General features: G+C 44.6%; 1 protein-coding gene across 7 annotated transcripts in view; it reads right to left on the bottom strand.

The window, feature by feature from the left end:
* AGBL3 (AGBL carboxypeptidase 3) overlaps nucleotides 1-20,114 on the bottom strand; it is an 873,099-nt gene that overhangs the window by 199,588 nt on the left and 653,397 nt on the right. For 5 of the 7 annotated variants that reach the window (XM_078669865.1, XM_078670168.1, XM_078670316.1 and 2 more), the window contains exon 15: nucleotides 5,126-5,251. In XM_078669865.1, coding sequence (XP_078525991.1) covers nucleotides 5,126-5,251 — 126 coding nt within the window. The remainder of the gene's footprint in view (nucleotides 1-5,125; nucleotides 5,252-20,114) is intronic. The other 2 variants (XM_078670098.1, XM_078670242.1) reach the window with 1 other exon arrangement.

The raw sequence follows: 20,114 nt of genomic DNA, 5'->3' as shown, positions 1-20,114 counted from the left end.
GACCAATAAGGCAGCTTCCCAGTCCAGGAGGTCAACCCTAAGTCTAACCTCTTCCCACCCTCAGCTACCACCTGTCCTCCAGCTGACTTCCACAGGTAGACAAAATGGCTGCCCCGCATTCCGCCTTTTATAGGCTGCCCTTCAATGGTCCAGCATGGACCAGAAGGTTCTGGAATGCCCTATGTTAGGCTATGGCCAAGTTCTGAGTGTGACAGTTGGGGCAGTTGGTGGCCACCATTTTAGGTTGTGCCAACTTTCCTGTCAGAACAGGCCCCTGGGCCTGAGGTAAAAGATTATGGGGGAAAGAAAGAACACCTATCCCCTTGACCAACACCTAAAAAAAGTAGTAGACACAAAAATATCAAGGGAGTGAGGGGCAAAAAGGGGACAAAATAAATAATAATGAGGAGGGACTGCGCAAAAAAATCCAGACAGGTCTAACAGGAAATAAATAACTACCCATTTGATCTAATAATCTAACAATGGGGCAAGCAGCAACTACTTCTATCTGTGATGCTGCAGAATGTCAAACACCAAAACTACACAAGCAGATGGTGGTGTCCAAACTCTCAGAGGAAGCCTTTTTGACTCCTTCATTAGGGAAATACGCGTATGCTTTTCCCCTAATACCACCTAATTCGAGGATCTTGAGGAAAATTAAGAAGAAATCATGCACCATCATTTTAATCGTCAAGGATTGGACCAAACAATTCAGGTTCACAAATCTATAGAACCTATTGATACAAAGACCAGTTCTATTCATGACAGATCCATTCCTACAATTCAAGGATCAAGTCTCAATCAATCAATCAATCAAGCATTTATATAGCGCACTACTCACCCGGAGGGTCTCAAGGCGCTAGGGGAGGGTGGGGGGTCCGCTACTGCTCGAACAGCCAGGTCTTGAGCTTCTTCCTGAAGGCAAGGTGGTCCTGGGTCCGGCGGAGGTGGGTCGGGAGGGAGTTCCAAGTCTTTGCGGGCAGTTAGGAGAAGGACCTTCCTCCTGTGGTGGCTCTTCGGATGCGGGGGGCGGCGGCGAGGGCGTGGCCGGTCGATCGAAGCTGGCGTGTGGGAGCGTAGAAGTTGAGGCGGCTGTTGAGGTATCCTGGGCCTTGGTTGTGTAGGGCTTTGTGTGCGTGGGTGAGGAGACGGAAGGTGATTCTCTAGTTGACCGGGAGCCAGTGCAGATCTCTCAGGTGTCGGAGGTGTGGCTGCGACGGGGGATGTCCAGGATGAGTCGTGCTGAGGCGTTCTGAATCCGCTGGAGCCTCTTCTGGAGTTTGGCGGTGGTTCCGGCGTAGAGGGAGTTGCCGTAGTCCAGACGAGGTGACGAGGGCCTGGGTGACCGTCTTCCTGGTCTCGGTGGGGATCGGTGGGGATCCACCGGAAGATCTTACGTAGCATGCGCAGGATGTTGAAGCACGACGAGGAGACGGCGTTGACTTGTCTGGTCATGGAGAGGGAGGAGTCCAGGATGAAGCCCAGGTTGCGTGCGTGGTCTGTTGGTTTGGGTGCGCTGCCCAGGGCGGGGGGCCACCAGGAGTCGTCCCAGGCGGAGGGTGAAGATCCCAGGATGAGGACTTCCGTCTTGTCCGAGTTCAGTTTCAGGCGGCTGTTCATCATCCACTTGGCTACGTCAGTCATCCCTTCGTGTAGGTTGGCTCTGGCGGTGGCGGGGTCGTTGGTGAGGGAGAGGATCAGCTGGGTGTCGTCGGCGTAGGAGATGATGTTGAGGTTGTGTTGGCGTGCGATGGCTGCGAGGGGGCTCATGTAGATCTTACATCACTACCCAGCCTACATGCATTGACTACCTAGCTATTGCAAGCCGAGATTTTGGATCACAAACATTCTGTCAAACTGTAAAACGATCTGCAAGCAGCAAGATTTGAATCAATGGTTAAAAAATATTCCAGATGGAAGAGGGTTTGGACCTGAGCATCAGAAAATAAAGACAATCCTTTCTCCATACATCCACATGAAGTACTACCTTATTTGATAACCGTGGCATGTTCAGAACCAAGATATGGCTCTATAAGAGTACAGGATCTTACATCATGACCCAGGCTCCCTGCACCTGACTAATTGGATGTTGCGGACCTAAAGTTTGTATCATTAAACATTCCGGCAAAGTTAAAAAAAGATCTGCAAGCAGCAAGAACGGATTCAATGGTTAAAACATAATCCTTAAAATAAAAGAGGTTCTGTACCTGGGCATCATAAAACAAAACAAAACTGACCTATTCTCCATCCATTCAACTGAAGTACTACCCTCATTTGCTAACCTTGGCACAATCAGTACTAAGCTATGCCTGTATCAGAGTACACCTAGCGCTAATTCTCAATATCCCAGGAGTCTGTCTCCACCTTAATTGTTCTGAAGTAGGATGGTAAAGGAATATATGTGAAATTTATATTGCACCTTCCTACAACTGCGAAAAAAAACTCTAACTTGGGAGATAAACTTAGCTCTAGAACAGCCCATTAGAAAACCATTCAATCTGATTCAAGACATCTTTTCAAATGTTGTCATGGAAATCAGTCTTTCTAATGGCTAACGCTTCAGCAAGAAGATTTGGAGAAATTCAAGCCTTTTCAATTAAGGCAGCATTCATGAAATTCACCAAGAATATAGTGACCTTGCCAACCAATCCAATCTTTATTACAATGGTTGTAACGTCTTACCATCTGAGCAAAAATGTACATCTACCAACCTTTTTTCCTTAACCATCGGCAACTACTCAAAAAGTGCTTCCATCACAAGATGACTTTCGAAAAACTGTCCAGCTATTTGTCTATTTAAAGTGGAGACTTGGTCCTCAACCAACACTTTTACAAAGGATCACTATTTGGATGCCATATCATTAAGTGAAACAGCAGTGGGTTAATCAAGGTAAACCTCATTATCAGCTAATCTAAGATAAGATACTGCTTTAGTAATCATAATTCAAGCATTTGAATCTATAAGAAATGTAATGCTACAGAAGAAAAATGTAACTTACTTGAACCTACATTTCTCCAGCACTGGTATCTTTCATGGATATACACCCTTCCACCCTCCTCCCCGTCGATGTTGCCATAATTTCTTACAAGCTTAAAAAATACTGCTGTACTAAAATGTAATACTTGGGGTTCCCAGTGTAACATTAGGAGATAATACAAGCATGTGAATATAGGGCAGACACAATACTGCAGAAATGTAATTTTACTTTGAGTGCTATGATTTCAAGACCCCAATCTTATATTGTTACTGTTTGATACTTTGACGTTTGTTTTCTCCTGATTAACCGTTTAGTTATGTATGTACTGTGCACCTGTAAAGTGCTCGGCTACCCTGGTGGGTCTGGTTTACACTATACAAAACTACAAATAAATAAACAACACCCTCACCACTAGTTGACATCTCCTATAAAAGTAGAATATATTTGCCCTATTTCCAATGTGATTCACAATAAGAATAAATAATGTGGGGACCAGGGCATATCCCTCTTTAACTCCTCTGGCAACTGTTCATGACTAGCTGCGAGGTTCACATCTGCTTGGCACAAACAGTAATAAATAGCATTATCATAATGAATTAAACACAAACAAAGAATTAGCACAGTGCCCATTCTCTCTTTGCTCATATATTCATGAGGATGTTCTCTACTAATTGAATCGAATGGAGATTTAGGCAAAGAACAGAATATGGAAAAATAAACCATTGTTACATCAGACATACTTTATTATTGTAATGCGTGCTGTGTATCTTTTTTGCTATTCATTTTAGGATTTTGGGTTAATAAAAAGTTTCCACAATACCTTAAAGGTGATATTGACTGAAGATGTAGGCATGGGATTTGCAGGCAAAGATTTGTCTAACCTTTTTAGGTGGATGCATCAAACATAGTCTAATTACAGAAATATTAATTCCCTCATTATATATTATTTTTTGAATTATAAATCTTGTGTAAAAACCAAAAACAATGTAAACACTGCGGAAAAAGAGAAAAAATACATCAACAGTCTTAGCAAATAATACCACCAGTGGAATATACCCCTCATGAATGACAGTGTCACCCGTCACCAGGAAGATCATCCGAGTTTTCAAGCTTATTTACAAACATCCCACCGTTGAGTTAGCCACATATCTTCTGGCCACTCAAATCCACTTATTTCAGGCTTATCTATTGCTCTCATATTATATGCCTCGTTTTAGCTAACTCTAATTGTCCTGAATAAGAAGCCAGAGGATGACCTAATCTGCAGATTGCTCAAATCTCACTTAAGCACTATTGCAAAACGTTGTCTGTTATAATTACATACTTATGCCCTGATGTAACATTAATATGTGATGTACGACATAACAGAGGAACATGTTTAGCATAAGACTGATTATGAACAAAGCTCTTTACAATTCTGGTTCCAATATCCCTTCTTGCTTCACCATACCAACTAACAAGGAATCCAAGACTAGTCAGTACATTAAGCTCATTTAGCCCATACCTGGTAGACTAAAATTTGGTGGAAAGTCATTAATGGTCTGGGGTCCTTCTTTTTTAAATAACCTGCCACCTACATTGAGAAATTAGGAGGACTCTTGCCAACTCAGTAAAGATCTTAAAACGCATGGACGCATTCAGCCTACCTGCCAACTTCAAAGTCACCTGTTGAAGCAGACTACTCCCCTGTACCTCTTACTGTAATACACCAAATAAAGTTGATCTAAGCGCATCTTTCAGCCCTGTGTCCTTTCAAGGAGCAGGCAGAAAACTAAATATTTTAAAAAAAATACCTTACTATGCATAAAGCCAGGTTAGAAAATATATGGAATAATGTTTCAGATTTCTGTAGATATTGTAGGAGCGAAAAGCAAAACCAACACCACACACAACTGGTACCAGATATACTCTTCACACTGAAAGGGCTGATGATGTTAATTTGCGCCATGAAGTATCTCTAGATATCTGAAGCAGGTAGCCTTTACTCTAAGGTATTAATGATTAAAGCAATTAAACCTTGATAATCTGAGTGTGTAAGATCTCTAAAGGAAAATGTTCATTAGGAATACACCTTGACCGTTATGCTTACTAAACAATGTTTGTAGACAGAGTTTCCATGATGGACACTAGAAATACAAAACACAGACCTTTTTTCCATCAAGATCATCAAAGATGTTTCTTCCATCCAAGCTGGGAATATGGTTCACGTGCAGCCTCTGCAGACCGTCAAACTTTCTTGTGTGGCGGGCGTGGGACTGAGAAGAGAGAAACCTCTAAAAAAATGTTGAGTTCTTAATATGCACCGCTTTCTTCAAATTCAAATGATAAATACTGTTTTAAAAACAATCTGCTGTGTCGTACTTGCAAAGAAGTTATCAAGGTACTAACAAGCATTTGTATAGCCAATTAGTCTCACTTTCTGCCTGTTTTTCAATTCTGGTGTTGACTTTGAGAACGTTTTTAGAATTGCAGCACAAACATTGGCAAATAAAACAGCAGCCTGAGGTCATCATGGAATGTTATTTTGTATACATTAAAAGCTGGCTGTTATGTTGCATCGAGACACAAATGACGACTATCTCAGAACCATATATAATACACATGTGGGGGGAGGACCCTAATGAGTCAAGTGTGTTGTGGTGGCAATGGGGAGAGTCATTGAAACGGGGAAAGAAATTGAGTACATAATATGGCATTGCTGTGTAAAACCAGTCTACAGATGGAAAGAATTAGGAGACTTTCAACTTCCATTGTGTGCATAGCTTTGGGGCTTTGCAGCTATGTTATAAATTTCATTGATACAAGGGAGAAGAGTTAGGAGTGAGCTGCAGGGAAAGAGCAGGTGGGCAAATGAGTAACATGTGAAAAGGGAGTAAGCAAGGAGTGAAAAAACAAGAGTAGGGTAGGGTAAAGGAAGATGTGAGTTAGACTGAAGTGTGTGTCGAGTACAAGAGAAATGGTGAATGGAAAGCAAGCAAGTATGAGAAAAGGGGAAAGCATGCATGGAAGAAGAGCGAGAGGAAAGAATGCACAAATTACATAGCACAATTTGAAGAGTTTGGTAACGAAGAGAAGGAAATTATTTCAAGTGGATGTGAACAATTTGCACATGCTTTGGTCAGTCTATCACAGTGATGGGAGTGAATGGGTAAAGTGGGCTGCCTCATGCTGTATGCTGTGAAAATGTTCATGATAATTTTACCGACCAATGGAGGAAGTCCGATGATCAAAAGCCCCTCCGTATGCATATTATGTAGACAGTCTGGTCAGATAGCTAAAGCACTGTCAAAGTCCAGACTTAAAACAATCAGCAAATAGTCCAGGTTTACAAGGCAATCTACATACAATCTGTTTTGCATATGCAACCTAACACTTAAATTCATCTCTCGTTCTGCCCCCTCTCCATGTCTGACAACAAAACGATTCTAAATGACTCCAGCACTATTTTGGAAAACTACGTAAACATCCATGCTCCAACTAAAACATGTACGCACAAAATGAGACCTTCAGCACCTTAATACTCTACATACCTTGCTGACAATAAATGTAGCATCCGCAGAGAGGAGAAAAAACAGAACTCCTGATGACCACGTGATGCCGAAGTCCCTCCATGCAACACACAAACAGCTCATCACATAAGACAAAGCAAGGCACGATCCCCCAGATGCATCAAGCATCCATTTTGCGATTCCTTATTAGCGAAAAATAAGGATACGCTAATAAGGAATAGCAAAATGCTATGCATGAAGAAATCGCTAAAAAAATTGTGATTTCTTAATATTCCTTAATTGCGACTCGCAAATTGCGAGTCGCAATTAAAGAATACCTCCCCAGTCATTCCTATGGGCCGAATGAATGGGAAGACATTCTCAATTTGTGATTAGCAATTAGCGAATCGCAAATTGAGAATGCTATTTCAAGGGTGCAGGGGTGTCCAAAGGACACCCTGTTGCACCCCTGAAATTAATTTGTGCGCATATGTTGCGCACACACATGCCTTAAGGGCATGTGTGTGCGCAACATGAAACTTTGAAAAATGCACAAAAGTGCATTTTTCAAAGTTTTTGCAAATTACCATGAAGTTCAACTTCATGGTAATCTGCTCCCCCTATTAGCGAAATTGCTAATTTTTTTACTTTGTTGCATTGCATTTAAGGAATCTCAATTTGGGATTCCTTAAATGCAATCGCAATTTAAGGAATCTCAATTTAGAGATTCCTTAAATTGCGATTTTAGCATTTGGGATGATGCATCCCAAATGCAAAAATACCGGTCGTAAAGGGGAAGATTCTGAGAATCTGCCCCTTTGCGACCAGATTTTCCTTTCATGCATCTGGGCCTATATAACAATGAAACAATCGACAGAAGCAGAGTGCTCAGCAAAACAAAAAAAACTCTGCCTCACCCTCCTATCGCACACTCCACTGACAAGTGCAATGCCATCAATCTCTTCCTTAGTGAAACAATACAGATATCCAATAGCACAATGGCAACACCAAGCCTAATAATCCTCTTACACCTACCTACATCCCACAAAAGGCATCCTTAAAAACCTTATTGCTTGCATATCATGCCAAGCTATCTAACTCCCTGAAAGCCACTTCCTACGAAGATGTCTTCCCTCGTCCGACATCAAATCTTTCTCTGGGAAAGCTCTCTCACCCTGACTCACCACTATCCTCCCTCACTTAAGCATCTTCCCAGAAGCTCTTAAAATAGACCAGATCCTCCTACTCCTAAAGAAATGTACCCTAGCCACTGATGATCTTATAGCCTCAGCAAGATCCACGAAAAAGCTGTCTGCACGCAAATCCAAAATCATATCAACACTAACCATTTCATGTACAACAATCTGGCTTCAGATCAGGTTGGAGCACAGAGACTGCTACCTCACACATTGTAAACGTCTCCCTCCTGACCACAGATGAAGATGTCCCCAGTCTCCTGAAATTGCTGGATATCTGAGCTGTCTTCAACACAGTAGGGCTTTTACCCCATTACCCGCCCTGGAGTCTCAATAAGATTCACTGGCAATGTCCTTCACTATTCTCCTCCTTTATTTCCCAACAACACCAGTTTGTTCAAAAAAGCACCTCCAGGTCACAAAACATCCCCATCAGAGTCCCTTAGGGTTCCATGCTATCCTCTGTCATCTTTAACCTTTACATGGAGCTCAGGGGCTCTATTCACAGGTAATCTTATTAAGATTCACCAAGATGTCAATGATACCCAAGGATACCTGAAAGTCTCCTTTGCTCCAAACATCTAATGCATCAAACACTGCCTGCATCACATCCAAAAACGAATGTCCTGTACCTACCTGAAAGTCAACCTCACTAAAATAGAATTCCAGTTTTTTGCTACGAACAACAGGCAAGAAATAGTACTGTGTCAGTAGAAGACATGGAGTTAGATCGTCACCCTAGGCAGTGTGTAGAGTACAAATGGGCTCGCCAAAAACGTTGTGATGTTACTGCACTGCATGTCCAAAGGATGCCCTCGGGTTTAGCAGCTGATGCAGCACAACAGTTGTGTTACGGGTGCTTTAGTGCCCAGGATATTTACTGTACTATGACATGCCGTCTGTCAGACACTATCGAAACACAATTATCAAGCCAGCAAGCTAGCATATACATCCTTGAATCAGGAGAAAGTATACCTTTGCCAGCGCATTTAGTCACACTGAGGCACACATTCTAGAAGGAGGCAGAGTCAAATGGAAGCACAATTCTCAAAAAGCAGAAGAACAACAGTTCCTACATTTAGTGGGGTTGTGCAAATCCACCTTTTTGGGGCAGAAAGATTAGAGAAACAGCCAGTCACAGCACACAATAATTCAACATAATTAATACTCCTTAGCACACGTTGAAATTGATTGAAATTGCTTAGTTAGACAATGTACACAGTCAGTACAGATAAGTAAAGCACAATTCTTTTCTCTTTCTCCTTGGTTGTTTTTTTATTTTTCGTTGATCTTCAAAACAGATTCCAACAGGCAACACGTGTTTCGTCGCAAAACCGGGAGGTAATCCCGTGACTTTCTCAAGGCTGTGAGAGTACAACATATAAAACCATTGTATTTACTTGGGAAAACAGTCTCAATAATTAAATAACCCAAAACAAAAAATTTCCAGGAGAAAAACAACATGCACAAGGTGAGATAACGCAAATGTCACAATGCAAAAAACCTTGAAGTCACAGACAATACCAACGCAAAAAATATTCGCAATTGGTCTATGACTCAAGGCAGTTAGAGAGTCAACGCCAAAAACACAGTGACGACAAATGTGCTACATAATATTTAAAATGATGAGTCCAAAGCCTGTGATACTTAAGGAGTGTGTTCGTGTTAACAAAGTAGAGACTACCCAATCTATAACCACAAGAGAATGTTTCATCCAAACTAAACAAAAGTGTGGGTGACGTGCGGTGAGAAATGAAAATGTGTCCACCCTAAAGCCAGAGTGTACTGTGGCGTCATAAATACCTATGTCTCCTGTGTAGAGTTCTCTTTAAATCATGAGAAACACACAGGGCAATGAAGGTGAGTTAAATGACCCACTAAAGCATCCTTACTCCATTTAAGTGTGCATACATATTGTACCTACTCGGTTTGTGGTGATAATTCAAATCCACAAAGGGTTTCAGTTCAGGCGGCGTCACTTTTCCGTAACTCTATGGATATCCCAAGTCTTCAGACCGCTGTAACATGTCATATGTAAAACATTCTAAATCAATATTGAACAGGCCTCACCATTATCTAGCAAGCAGCGTAAACATCAAATCACTGGGTAGCGATCTTAACCCCTTCGACGCTCATGACGAGCTGGGCTCGTCATGCAGTAGCCTCCTGCTACGCTCATGACGAGCCCAGCTCGTCATGAATAATGGTAATCATGATTTTCCAGCACAGGGGAAAAATCCCCATAGCATTCAAAAGGTTAAAAATACTGATTTATCGCTAAGTCTGGTATGCCCTTGTTCAGAACCCTCAAGTCAGCTGCTGTGTTAAGCAGTGGTAAAAAGCATTTTCCTCCCCGCGAATACAAGAGAGATCGGGAGTGCTGCTCTCGTCTTTTTGAATGAAGGTGCACTCGTTACGTGCCCATTACTTGCACTCTCATCTTAATGTCTACACATTATCGTAGCAACTAACCACTGGGCAGTGCCGTGGATATATCCTTGATTTTAAACAAAATGAAAGCACTGACGCCATTCATACTGAATGCACATAAAGCATTCCTAATATATATGAACACATAATTTATGTAAGCTCTCGTTAATATTGCTACCGCTTCAATAAATAATGATATTAAAAATCTCAACTCCCCTTATTCAGATCCCTAAGCCGCCGTATACTGGGAACTTGGGATATCGATAGAGTTACGGAATAGTGACGCCGCCTGAACAGAAACCCTTTGTGGGTTGGAATTATCACCACAAACCGAGTAGGTATGCACACTTAAATGGAGTAAGGATGCTTTAGTGGGTCATTTAACTCACCTTCATGGTGCTGGGTGTTTCTCTTGATTTACAGAGAACTCTACACAGAAGACATAGGTAGACATAGGTATTTATGACGCCACAGTATGGCTATAGGGTGGACACATTTTTATTTCTCACCTCATGTCACTGACACTTTTGTTTAGTTTGGATGAAACATTCTCTTGTGGTTATAGATTGGGTAGTCTCTACTTTGTTAACATAAACTCACTCCTTAAGTATCACAGGCTTTGGACTCATCATTTTAAATATTATGTTACACATTTGTCGACACATTGTTTGTGGCGTTGTCTCTCCATCTGCCTTGGTCATAGACCAATTGCGAATATTTTTTGCGTTGGTGATTGTCTGTGACTTCAAGGTTTTTTGCATTGTGACATTTGAGTCATCTCACCTTGTGCATGTTGTTTTTCACCTGGAACTTTTTGGTTTTGGGTTATTTAATTATTGGGACTCTTTTCCCAAGTAAATACAATGGTTTTATATGTTTGTACTCACACAGCCTTGAGAAAGTCGCGGGATTACCTCCCGGTTTTGCGACGAAACACGTGTTGGCTGTTGGAAGCTGTTTTGAAGATCAATGAAAAAAAAAAACAACCAAGAAGAAAGAGAAAAGAATCGTGCTTTACTTATCTGTACTGACTGTGTACATTGTCTAACTAAGCAATTTCAATCAATTTCAATGTGTTCTAGGGAGTATTGTTTATTCTTGTAGGCCTAGGTTGGTGGTTCTCCTCACCTTTTAGCACTGTTACAGGAACGTGGCTTATCGTAAATACTTTGTGTGATTCTTCTCAAGTGGCGCTGGTTTACCTATACTTAATACCAATGTCCGGGGTTTCAATAATTCAAAATTTTAGAAACTTCAACTCAGTAAATGGTTTACACCATTTCAGGGACAGGAAACTGAACACCTGAATCAAAAAACTTAAATACTAGGCAAAAGGGAACCCAATATCATGGTAGTAAGGTAAGTTCAAAAGGGATGAAAAATAAAATCACCCCTCAATGTTCTGCAAATTTGCCACCTAGGAAGTTATGTGCGCACACACTCAAATAATCACACTATAAAGATATAAAGAGTCCTAATCTCAAGATCTCAGTACTGCCAAAGGGAGAGAATGGCTACCAAGCACTTTCCAAGAGGTAAATTCCCAAAGTCCAACAGAAAAACCTCGAACACTACTTGCAAGGGCAGTTCAAACAACAAAGTCACTATATTGTTCCAAATCTTTTTCATTCAATAGATCATTCCTCTGCTCTAGCCAAAATGTGTGTTGTCTTCTCTGATTTTATCAGGGGTAGAAACCATACCCTAAATTACTCATTTCCTTTTTTTATCATTCAGTAATTTCATCACTATTTTCGCTTGAGGAAGCTGCCGCTCGAGTAGAACTTCTACTCCGGCGGCAGAAAGAAGCAGTGCCCGCTTACACTGTGTGAGATGCCGTTCACCAGCGCAGGACAAACACCTGGCACTAACAATCAGTGCGAGAGGAGCGAGGTAACCCACTCCGTCGCTAGCACAGGTTTTTGTCACATAGGGGAACTCAGCGAGCTCCATTCAGGCTTCATCTTAAAAATACCAGTGTGAACCAATCAGTAACCAAGATTCTCTACTCCAAATAAAATGACTCAACTACATCCCAACCAGGGTATGCAGTTATCAGGCTGCACCCCAAATCTGGTCTGGTAAAAAAGCAGATGTGCCACCAATTACACAATGACACTAAAATGCTAGATACAAAGATTCAAGATGAGTACGGGTCTGTAATACTTGTAAACGTACCCCCATTGTTACCTGAGGTTCCCCGATCCCACCCATAGCACAATGTGTATATGGTGTTCTACATGGGCGCTATCTTGCACGTAGTTTAAATACATGTGATTAAAAAAGGATTTGCCACGTTAAGTCGAGCACTCAGCCCAAATATGAGAGCCACCTAAAAGAGCTTAAATCTTCGGATGCACCGATAAACGTGCATACTAAAAACACTATTTTCTAAGTTGTTCCAACACCTGTTTCTAGGTAGCCTAGAGTTGCATATATATTCTCCTTGTCTCTCAATACACCAATCGTTAATGCTGTATATATACCCCATAACCTATATACTTGGGTTTAACGCAACAAAAGGCGCAGCACCCTCACAGGTGCCATGTCAGAGTATGTAAACATCTTAACACATGTAAAAATAATAAACTGGGTTTTTTTTTGAGCTTGTAAAGCGCACTGCTACCCGTCCATAGGTTCCTGGCGCTGTATAACTCTGGGGAACCCGTCCTGGCTTTCCCTGTGGGATGGTCCCTTGCTGGGAGTCCCCAAGGTGGAGCCAGGCATCCCCGGAATTGGTGGGGCCGTTGTGGAGATTAGGCAAGCTAATGCCCAGAGTTGCCGAGTGGAACCCCTGATTAGAGTAAGCACCAAAGCGAGAATTATCAAGTCCACTGACCAAGGTCCACGACCCTGCCGCGTCGGGAATGGAACCCTGGTCCCGGGCCGACTTCTGCTCTCGGGCCTGCCGCCTCTAACCAGTGAGCCACACTACTCCTGTGTACCCAAACTTACCAATGTATCCCAAAACCTCGGGGTCTAACATACGTGCGCTCGAAGTCCTATTTACAGGTCCCTGTCAATTGAATTGTGCCAATGTATGTAGCCTGTTAATCAAAATGAACTACAGGTACCATCTTGAATTGTGCAAGCATACCAAAATTCCGAAATATTCCATAGGAACACATGGAGTGGGTGCTTACATTTTAAAAAGTATTAATGTCCCTCAAACCATACAAGTCTACCATGCTGTGTACAAAAAACTCCATTTGCGGTTTCATAGTTTTTTGTCTTTAGGTGTGTATTAATTTGAGCGTCTCAAGTAGGGAACCAATATCTCTTAGCCCCTTATCAAACAAATTGTGTTTACCTTACTTCAATGACACATAAAATACAAGAATATCAAAATGCAGGCCCCAAGATCAGGTAAAACCCATCTACTCATGTGAACCTGGTTGTGCGTCACTTACATGACTGGAATATATTCAATCCAGAAAAAAAGACTGTAATTCAAGATCATTGTTAGGAACTCACTCACCCGCTTGAACTTCATAATTCACCAGGCTTCTGTGCAACGTAGATACAGTTCTCTTGTTTTAGTCCTAGAGTTAGCACACACTTCAATACCACAAAAAATTGTAAATTAGCAAGAAGATTCTCAAAATCTCTCTCGTAAGGTTAATATTCTACTACCCATGTAGATCTTTCCACAAACACAAATTAAGATGTAAACCACATAATTCCCGTTTTAGCTGTGGACAATGTACCATGTGCAAACTAGCTGTAGACAGTAAGAAATATTTCAGCTATAATTTGATATGGTCCCCTTGAAAAAAAAACATGGTTACAACCAAAGAGTAGTGGATAACCAAGTCAACAGAGAAACCTGGTTTCCTGGGAGTATTATCTTCCAATACAAAATAAAATAAGCTCAACTGTTAAATGCATTAAGAGCTGGTTTGAACAGTCATCGCAACTTTATGAGTCACTATCATGACTGAAAATACTCCACCCCTTTCCTCTACCCTCAAAAACAAACAGGCTGTACATTTCTGACCAGATACAAACTTTTTTCTGAGGCATTCACCTCACCTTAAATGACTCGGAAATTCAAACTCTCAAGCCTATACAAACAATGATCTAACAAGTAAATGGCTCTATTCAAACCCTCCATCCTTAAAGAGAGGATTTATTTAGAATACAACTGAGGGTACCCAAACTCTTCCAGCAATCTAGAGGCTCTAACATGGCTTTTGGGTAGCCTTACACTCACCTAGTTCACTAGCTACACACAGCTTAGCCTCATTAAATGATTAACTCCACCTCAGCCACATCAATCTTCAATAATGTAAGGTAGGATAGATGACTGATAATGCCTACCAATCCAATCCAAAAATTCTTTATTTCGGCCTCATGGGCCATAAAAGAAGCAATAAAAATACATACAGATAAAAGACAATATATACAATAAAAACCAACTGGACCTGCAGTGTTTAGAGAAGCGTGGTAAAATAGATTAAACAGACATTTTCTTTCTTATTATCCATGCTGCCATTAGGAATTTGGAAACCGCAAACACAATGTGGCCCAGGGTATTAGTTTTCAGCACCCTGTAGGCTTGTAAGTAATTACTGAAGCCCAGATTCCGACAAAGAGGGGCTAACCAGCGCCTCCTCGGGCTCCCATAGGCATGGCAACAAAACATTATGTGCAAGTCATCTTCTTCCTTAACTTTACAGCATGGGCAGAGCTTGTCGCCCCCTAGCGACCACTTATGGGTAAAAACTTTAATAGGGAGCGTACCAAACCTCCATTGCAGGAACAGTTTCCTCGCCAAAAGAGGGTAGATAAAATCCATAAAAGGTTCAAAAACAAAAGAATTTTTGGAAACAATAAAACATCCTGTCAGGGTGCCACTATCATATGCACTGTCCATATCAGCAAGGGTTTTGTTCTTGTAAAGCTGTGCCAGGGTTTTGCGCGGAATCCTTCTACATCCCTGAGCTGGGTCATCCCATAGGTCTGGCAAGTTCAAGCCGGAACATTCCGATTTGATAAGTGCCAGCCAAGGGATCTTACCATTTACATCCAGCCTCAAGACATGTATGAGGTCCTGCCTATAGTGGTGCAACTCCTCAGTGGACCATAGCCGATGCCAATACTTGACCGGTTTCGACCGCAAGTCCTCTGCGATTGACGGGAGACCCAGGTCAAGTCTTAGGGGGAGGAGTGGTGTACCCTGCGGAAGAGCAAGAAGACGTCTAAGGAAACAATTTTCCACCCCTGCCATGACCTTCCCAGCTTTATGGCCCCACAGCTCACTGCCATACAAGGCAGCCGCCTTCGCCTGAGTCCTATACATTTCTAAGGCCGGGCTAACAGGCTTGAAGGTGGACTTGTTAGATACCCTCAGGAGTGCGCCCGAAAGCTGGGAGAGTTTCAGCCTAGATCTCGCCACCTGGGAATCCCAAGTCAGATTTTCTTGAAGTGAGACCCCCAGGTATGTAAAGGTAGAAACCCTTTCCAGACTGGTTCCCTCGAGTTTTGGGTTGGGTCTGGTCTTGGTCGGAGGGTTGAAGATCATGAACTTAGTTTTTTCTGTGTTCACCTCCAACCCGTGTTGTCTGCAAAAGTGACCAAAACCATCCAGAATCCTCTGGATCCCCATGGGGGATTTGGAAAGAAGGAGGGTATCATCGGCAAACATAATTGCCGGGACCCTCCTTCCTGCCAAAACCGGGGCATCATTGTCCCCGACAGCGTCAAGGTGTTGAATGACGCTGTTGATGTACAGACAGAACAGTGTCGGAGCCAGAACACAGCCCTGTCTGACACCTCGGCGGACCGGAAATTTGCCCGAGGGCTTGCCATCCCTCCCACACCTTACTACCGCAAAGTTGTTCTCATGCAGTCTAATGATGATTCTAAGGAGGTGGGGGGGGACTCCTAGCTTCTGCAGAACCTCCCATAACTTCCCCCTCGGGACGAGGTCAAAGGCTGACCTCAGATCCACGAAGACCATGTACAGTCGGCCTCCCTCTAACGTAACCGTCTTCCAGTACAGAAGAAGGAGGCGAAAGATTTGATCCATGGTCGACGTGTTCTTTCTGAAGCCAGCCTGTAAAGGGCTCAGGATGTCATTGGCCTCGACCCAATCTAGGAGATGGTCCAAAATGAGGCGCGCAAAGATCTTTTGGGGCACATCTATAAGGCTTATAGGCCTGTAATTGGAAGGGAGCAGAGTAGAGCCCTTCTTGTGGATGGGCACAATCTCTGCCCCCAACCACGACCCAGGGATCGCCATACCTCCAAGAATGGCATTGAATAGAACAAGAAGGTATGGACCCCAGATATCCGGGTGATGCCTGAATAGATCCCCGGGTAGCCTATCCAGGCCTGGCGCCTTCCCCACTGCTAGACGTTCTATGGCAAGCTCCACTTCCCCCAGGGATAATTCCATTCCGGACTCCTCAGTACCCAGTTGCATCTCCTCGGCCGGGCAGGAACTGGTATCTAGGTAGAGAGCCCCAAAATGGGACTCCCATACCGCAGGGGCTATGTTAGGCTCAACCGCTTTACTAAGATTCCCTGACCCATTATTTATAAGTGCCCAAAACTGCCGGGGATCCCTGGATTTGAGGGCCTCATAGAGGTCCTGCCAGTACTTCCAATCCCACTCGGTCCTTGCAGCCACCAGCACTGATTTATGGTGGTTCCTCAGGTCACGCACTTTGGCCTTATCTGACCCCTCTTTTATGGCTGCAATAAGGTCAGATTTTGCTGACCTGCAGTCTGGAGTATACCAAGTGGGAACAGGAGTCCTTTTCTTTCGAATTGGGACCTCCGGATGAAATACCTCGGCCAAGTCCCTCACTAAAGCCTGGTGAATGTTTCCCAGTTTCTCAGAGTACTCAGCGGTTCTTGGTTCATTCAGGAGGGTCTCAACCTCCATGAGGCTAGGGAGCGCCAGCTCGTAAAGTTTCTTAATTGACTCCTCCGAATTTACAAGCTTCCCCCACTTAACTCGGCGCCTATTTGTGGTCAGGAGCAGATCCCCCGTATCAGCACCTTGGCCAGCTGGGGATGAGTCCGTCAAGGGCGAAGGGCACAGAATATTTAAACAGAGAGCGTTATGGTCGCTGTCTGTCCTCTTGATAACCCTAAAGTCCCGCACTTTGGGCCAGAGTGAAATATCCACCATGATGTAATCTAGCCTCGACTCATGGCCCCTCCTGTTGAATGTACACATCGAGGGGGTATCGGAAGGAGTACGACCGTTACACGCCCTCAGCGCGCCATTCAAAGTAAGGGACATGAGCTGTAAGGCTAGAGGGGACCAGGCTTTAGGGTGAGGGGAAGAAGAGGGTGGAACCCCCCAATGGTCGTCCTCGGCCGTAAGGGCACCATCGAGTAAACCTTCCAGGGGTTCAAAGTGGCAATTGAAGTCCCCTCCAAGTACCACCTTGTATTCACCTGGAAGTTGACCCAGGAAGGAAGCTAGATCATTTAAGGTAGGTGATTCACTTGACGAGGCAACCGGGCGCGAGTAAACGTTGACAATGACCCACGGAGTTTTACCAGGCCAAGTGAGCCGCACACACTGGATGTCCTGCGAACACGTATGTACCCGCTCCGCCTGACACCCAGTGTGACTCGCAATCCAGATTGCCAACCCACCAGATGGCCTCCCCCTCCCAGCCCATGTGGCAGGGATTTCAAAGACCTCAAACCCTCTCCTGCTCTGAGCGACCCTCGCCCAGGTCTCCTGAAGGAGAACAATGTCACATCCACCCACCAGGGAGTCCCATTCAGGAGAGCCCTCCTTGTTCGCTATTCCTGCCACATTCCAGGAGAGGATTCTCAATCCTGGGTCAAGTGGCAGGCTGCCCTTAGCTCCAGCATGAGATTGCAGGATAGCGTTGGATGAACCGACGTCAGAGGCGCCGGTTCCGCCGACAGTAATGACGGCGCGGCCATCCAGCTCTGCTGCCCCTGCTTGATGAATGTGAACTAGCCCGGTGTTAGGTGGGGGACTCAGTTGGCACAGATTATCAATCGTATCAGCCCCTCGCTCATTAGCATCCTGGAACCGGGTTAGTTCCGACATGGGGATCACACCCAAACCCGCGTGGCTTTGCGCCCCATCCACCCCATTTTCATGTCCAGACAAGATTGGCCTAGTTTGTGGTCAATCAACCTGGTCCAGACAGGAAAACCTGTTATGATGGGTGAAGTTTACCTGAGCAGTTGGCAAGGAGGGCCTTGGTCTGTAACGGGAACCATCTACGGCAAAGCCCACCCTGGTCCATCCTTTCTCACTCCCTCCCACCGTATTGCTACCACTAGGATAGAAATAAGAAAGGGGTACAAGATCGATTGTGGACTTATCTGGCCTTACAAGCCAGTTGCAGATGTAATTAGCAACATGCGGGCTCCTGAAACTTAAAACGATACAGTCCCCTGACCTGTTCTTTTTGGTAGGGCCAATCCACGGGATCCTCCTTACCATCAGAACCTCACCCTTCAAATTTGGGGGCAACGGCCTATTGATGCTGAGCCAGCTTATAACCTTATTACGTAGGGAGTCTTGGGACTCCCTAACACCACCAGCTAGCTCAGGAACTCCCAACATGATTGCCGTGTATGGGACAGCCTCTGGGGGCAGATTAACCTCCCTGCGTCTATCTAGGGGAGGGACACAACCATCAGTTCGGGAGTTTGTAGGACCCACTGTCGCCCTTGTCTGCGGCACAGGGGGTGGCTTAGATCTCCTGGGTGCCGGAACAGGGGGCCCAGGCACTGAAGGTAGCAAAGTGCGCGTCTGGGAAGTAGACACACCATTTGCTCCAGGCAATGCCCTGCTTGAAGCCTGTAGTGGTGCAGAAGGAGGTAGACTGTCCCCAGATGGTTTCCCGGTGACTACAGGGACATTTGAAGCTACGTCAGGGCTACTCCTAATAGGAATGTTTCCCCGGGACTGAAGTAAGTTCTCTATAGCCTCTAGTCTAGCTAAAATGGGGGTTAACAGGTTCTTAATAGTGGCTGTGAGGGAATTTATTACTGCATCTGAACTATTAGATGATAGCCCACCAAAGATAAATGGGCCCGCCACCACTGGTGATAACACGGGAGCTGGCGAGGCCCCAAGATCCGACCCAGAACCAGGTGAAATAAGCTCAGGGGAGACCGAAATGTCTGTACTGTCTTCAAGTGTTGATTCAGATGCAACAAATTTTGCCCTTTTTGCCCTCTTTAATTCGACTGGCCTTTTCCTTTTTAAGGGCTGGGTCACCCCACTGTCAACAGGGACTGTTGTCAAAACCACTTGACCCGCTTCCAGCGTGATTAAACCCATACTATCCAGAACAGCAGAGTGGTCGGAAGTCCCCGCTGGCCGTGGGGAGTCACGATCCCTCTGCGTAACCGGAGTTCTTAGCTGCCGGAGTACTGACTCGATAGTCTGGTCGATACTGTCCAGCAGAGACATATGGGTAGCGTCCGTAGTGATGGGTGTGCTAGCATCATTTGAGGCAGATTCCTCAAGGTCCAAGAACACACTTTCGGGACCCGTCTCAAGGTGCGAGTCCGTGGATAAGTGACACTTGCTGATTTGGGAAGTCGCCTTGGGGAAAAAATTTTCCAAAGTGCTTGTGCCATGTTGTACCGACTTGCTCCTTAGAGCTCTGGATGCCATAACGAAGTAATTAGGTAAATGGGGTGCAAATTAGCGGGGGCGTTAGAGGAGTGGCCCGGTCCGGTCTCTCCCGGCCTCTAACGGCCTAAAACGGCCCGCTCTTTGCCCGGTCTTCGCCCCGGTGACCGCCCCGCGCGCGTCCCGCTGCGCGTCTGAGGCGATTCTCCTAAGTATAACAGGGGGGCGTGACACTGGGAGGGGGCGCGAGGCGCGGCGGGAAGAGGAACCAGCTGGCGCTGCCAGATGGACTGCTGGTCCTCGCAGTCCCGCTCGCCTCCGCCTCTCACCTCCGCTGCGGCCGGTCGGTCCAAACAACAGGAATCAACAGGAATCCCCAAGGTATGAGCGCCCAATCACTCCTGGTGCAAGGGAAGCAGGCAGCAGTTCA

Source organism: Lissotriton helveticus, chromosome 1_1 (genome assembly GCF_964261635.1).
Source record: "Lissotriton helveticus chromosome 1_1, aLisHel1.1, whole genome shotgun sequence".
In the NCBI taxonomy this organism is placed as follows: Eukaryota; Metazoa; Chordata; class Amphibia; order Caudata; family Salamandridae; genus Lissotriton; species Lissotriton helveticus.
The sequence above is the reverse complement of the archived record's forward strand: the minus strand, read 5'-3'. Positions and strand labels throughout refer to the sequence as shown.